We start from the raw sequence: 4,590 nt of genomic DNA, 5'->3' as shown, positions 1-4,590 counted from the left end.
TAAATAAATAATCTAAATAAATAAATAAATTATCTACTTCTCTATCCTAAAATAAATATCAAATTCACTCCTAAAATAATCATCAAATTCACTAAAAATAATTATCGAATTCACTTCTAAAATAATCGTCAAATTCACTATCTTAAAATAATTATCATTGATATTATTTTAAATGGTTAGCCTAGACATTCATGAATCACTAAAATATTTCCTACACATCTGACATAATTATATCAATAAAACTTTTCCAACTTTCGACTCTGTTGATAGTACATATTACTCTAAATTTACTGCATCATGAGAATATTGTTAAGAAATTTTCCAGTTCAATGACTATGATGGAGTTCCCTGTTTGTGTTTTAGCAACAAACCAAAATCAAAGAATATATAAAACTAAGGAAGTTAAATCTAAGGAAGTTGATCGATTAAATTTAAAGAATTGTCAGGCCACTAATATGATTGTACATATCACTATCCTATAATCCACCAAATAGTAAGTTTGCTACAGATCACTCGTATATTAATGGTAAAATATCAAACACCTAAAGTAATTATCATTCTTCCACTAGGCACGCTAAAGAAAATAGATATTCGGACCCTTATCATAATAATCAAGTTCAGAGGTAGTTCACAGATTGCCATTCTTTATGTATCAATTTCAGTTGCATTACATGTTCTATTCTACCATCAAATTCCATGCTATTATCAAAATCTAATTGGCAGAGTTAAAGTTTATACCTGATTGTGGTTAGGAATTGGAATTGCAATTGAAATTAGATTGGAATTGGAAATTGGAATTTGGAATCAGATGGAATTAGAAGGCGGCTCCCTTATGCGGTAATCCCTGATTGGAATGCGGCTTTGGAAGGCTACATATATATATATACTTCTTAATAGCCTAGGTTATTATTATTATAATAATAATAACAATTATTATCATCCTCATCATCATTATTATTATTATTATTATTATTATTATTATTATTATTATTATTATTATTATTATTATTATTATTATTATTATTATTATTAAGGACTAAAGGTAACAACTAGTGTAGCAACACAAATTCACTCCTTGTATTATTTTATTTATATCTATATATATATATTATTATTTATTTTATTTATTTATTTCGCAAGTTAAATATAGTTAATATTAATGATTTAAATCAATTACTAAGACAAACACACAGATACACCTAAAGAAATTAGAACACGTATTAACATTCATAAAAGAAATAGTATTGTATCATTATACTATTTAAAATAGGGTAATGAGAAATTGGGGTGTTACAATACCGGTCAAATCCCACTTACGACAAGCACAAGTTTTGTGTGTAGATTTACCGTATAAGTATCTACACCATTTGTGACACTAAACAAGTTAAAATCATCATCTCCATGCCAAGTTGGGAACCAACCCCAGCTACTCTTTTTGCCTTTTCCAATATTTGTTGAATCCTAGGACATATATTGCCTCTATATCGTAGCATGAGTTCTTTTTGTTTCACAATCCTTACTGTAATGTAATGTTTCAAACCTTCAAGTAATGTTATGATAGGCTTATCTCTATACTCCAATACAGCCATGTTGAAAGCCTCACACATGTTGTTTACTTGAAGGTCACATTGTGTATCAGTGCGAAATGCTGACCTAGTCCACATAGATGGTGGAAGTTGCATCATGTCTTTCCATGCATCTTCATTGATTGCCTTAATTTTTTGCATTGCTTTCTCCCATTCCTAGACCGCAGTAGCTCTTGCTGCCAACCAAAGAAGCTCTTTCATATGTCCTCTAGGATACTTTTTTTTTCCAATTCCCATACAAGTGTTTAACACATAATCGGTGTTCCACATGGGCCCCAATGTTGGCAATGGCCGGTACCAATCCCTGAAACATATTATTTACAAACAAATTGCTTAAACAGATTGCTTAAAAACAGATTATTCAGCATAGACTTCAGCACACATACCTTTTGTTGATCTGAAATGAATGCATATTGCTTTTGCTGAACATTGTTGAGGTCCTCCAGTAAAAGATCCAGAAACCATTGCCATGAGTCTTTTGTTTCTGCTTCAACAACTGCATATGCAATGGGAATCATTTGATTATTCCCATCTTTACCTACTGCGGCTATTAATTGACCGCCATATTCTCCCTTCAAGAAACAAGCATCCAACCCAATTAAAGGCCTGCATGTATTAGCAAATGCAGCCTTACAAGCCTCCAAACATACATATATTCTCTCAAATACTGGTCCAATGTCAGACATACCACACTTAATAATAACCGTAGAGTTTGGATTTGATCTCCTAAGTTCATCAACATATTCTCTCAAATGTGCATATTGCTCCCTTTGAGCACCTTGAATCATTTCTATGGCTCTTACTTTGGCTCTATATGCTTGGTATTTAGACAACTTCACACCCCATTTATCAAGCGCCTCAACAATCAATCTTATTTTATAATAAATTTATAAATTATTTTATAGTATTATTAGTCATTTACCAGTTGTAATTACTTATAAAACTTATAAAATTATAAAATTCTTTTACAATTATTTATAATAAATTTATAATTTATAAATTATTTTACAATTTGATAATAATTTATAATTTATATTATTATCAAATTATTTTATAAGTTATTTTATAATAAATTTATAAATTATTTTATAATATTATTATTCATTTACCAATTGTAATAATTTATTATATTAGTTATTAAATACTCTTTATGTGGAGTAATGATTTTATACGTTAAAAATTCAATTACTCATTAATGTCAATTCATTTATAATTACTTTCAATTTATGTCAATCCATTTTTTTAATAATATTTTATAAAATAAAAATATATATTTTATTTGACAGAAAATACACAAATTATCATTATATGTTCTACAATATAATTCAATATTTACATTTTTTTTAAATAAAAAATATTAAATAGTCAATTATATTTTTTAATTTTTACATCTTATTGTTTGGTTTGTATTTTACATTTTATTTCATCAAATAAATACAAGTACCATTATATGTTGAAAAATAAATTGACAATCAAAGTACAATGAGTCAAACAATTATCCTATATAATAAGTTATCATACGAATTTTACAACATATTTTAAAAATTAAATTAAATAATTGTGATAAACATGATTTTCCTAATCATATTCAATTATTACAAATCAATAAAGTAATATTATAAGATAACTACATTTATAATACATAAAATATTACTTATAAAACTTATAAAATTATAAAATTATTTTACAATTATTTATAATCAATTTATAATTTATAAATTACTTTACAATTTGATAATAATTTATAATTTATATTATTTGTGCAATTGAACTATAGTTATGTTGATAGGTACTAAAAATAAATTCTATTAAAAAATAATTTAATTTTAAGCAATATTTAATTTTTCATTTATTTTTTAACATTCAAATTATCATTATAATAATGAAAATTAAAATAAAAAATAGCATTCAATTATAAATATATAATTTAATTGATAAAAATTTAGTGTTAACATATTTTTTCAGAACACATATATAGTAAACGTTGGTTCATTATATTTTTTAATATATTCATATATATTATAATTTTAAATAAATTTGTGTATTTTAATAATTGGAAGTAACTTTTTTAATAATTTTTTATATATTAGTATTTTATGATTATTTTTAATAAATTTGTGTCTTTTATATATGTCAAATAGAATATATATTAAAAAATATTAAATAGTCAATTATATTTTTAAATTTTTACATCTTATTGTTGGGTTTGTATTTTTACATTTTATTTCATCAAATAAATACAAGTACCATTATATGTTGAAAAATAAATTGACAATCAAAGTACAACGAGTCAAACAATTATCCTATATAATAAGTTATCTTACGAATTTTACAACATATTTTAAAAATTAAATTAAATGATTATGATAAACATGATTTTTCCTCATTTTAATTTTCCTAATCATATTCAATTATTACGAATCAACAAAGTAATATTATAAGATAACTATATTTATAATACATAAAATATTTATAATACATAAAATATTACTTATAAAACTTATAAAATTATTTTGCAATTATTTATAAGAAATTTATAATTTATAAATTACTTTACATTTTGATAATAATTTATAATTTATATTATTATCAAATTATTTTATAAGTTATTTTATAATAAAATTATAAATTATTTTATAATATTATTAGTCATTTACCAATGGTAATAATTTATATTTTTAATCATTAAATTCAATTGAAAAAAACCACCTAATCACTCATAATATATATTCAATCCATTTTTTATAGTTACTTTAAATTTATATCAATCCATTTTTTTAGTAATATTTTATAAAATAAAAATATATATTCTATTTGATAGAAAATACACAAATTCATTAAAAATAATCATAAAATACGAATTTATAAAAAATTATTAAAAAAATTATTTCCAATTATTAAAATCTATTATCTATTATATATATTTAAAATAGACTTCCGATGCCACAACACCTTTTTTGTTTTTACAAACTCTTGATGAAATATATTCAATAGTTTTTTTTTA

The 4,590-nt window shown here is 23.1% G+C and overlaps 1 protein-coding gene across 1 annotated transcript in view; it reads right to left on the bottom strand.

The window, feature by feature from the left end:
• Nucleotides 1–2,374, bottom strand: part of LOC113785718 (uncharacterized) — a 5,175-nt gene extending 2,801 nt beyond the window's left edge. The window contains exons 1-3 of the mRNA XM_027332492.2: nt 1,973–2,374; nt 1,804–1,890; nt 1,422–1,742 (exon numbers count right to left, since the gene is read on the bottom strand). Of these exons, the coding sequence (XP_027188293.2) occupies nt 1,422–1,742; nt 1,804–1,890; nt 1,973–2,374 (810 nt within the window). The remainder of the gene's footprint in view (nt 1–1,421; nt 1,743–1,803; nt 1,891–1,972) is intronic.
• Between the last annotated feature and the right edge of the window lie 2,216 nt (nt 2,375–4,590).

The sequence above is a fragment of the Cicer arietinum genome, chromosome 3 (genome assembly GCF_000331145.2).
Source record: "Cicer arietinum cultivar CDC Frontier isolate Library 1 chromosome 3, Cicar.CDCFrontier_v2.0, whole genome shotgun sequence".
In the NCBI taxonomy this organism is placed as follows: domain Eukaryota; kingdom Viridiplantae; phylum Streptophyta; class Magnoliopsida; order Fabales; family Fabaceae; genus Cicer; species Cicer arietinum.
This window is presented reverse-complemented; position numbering and strand designations above follow the sequence as displayed.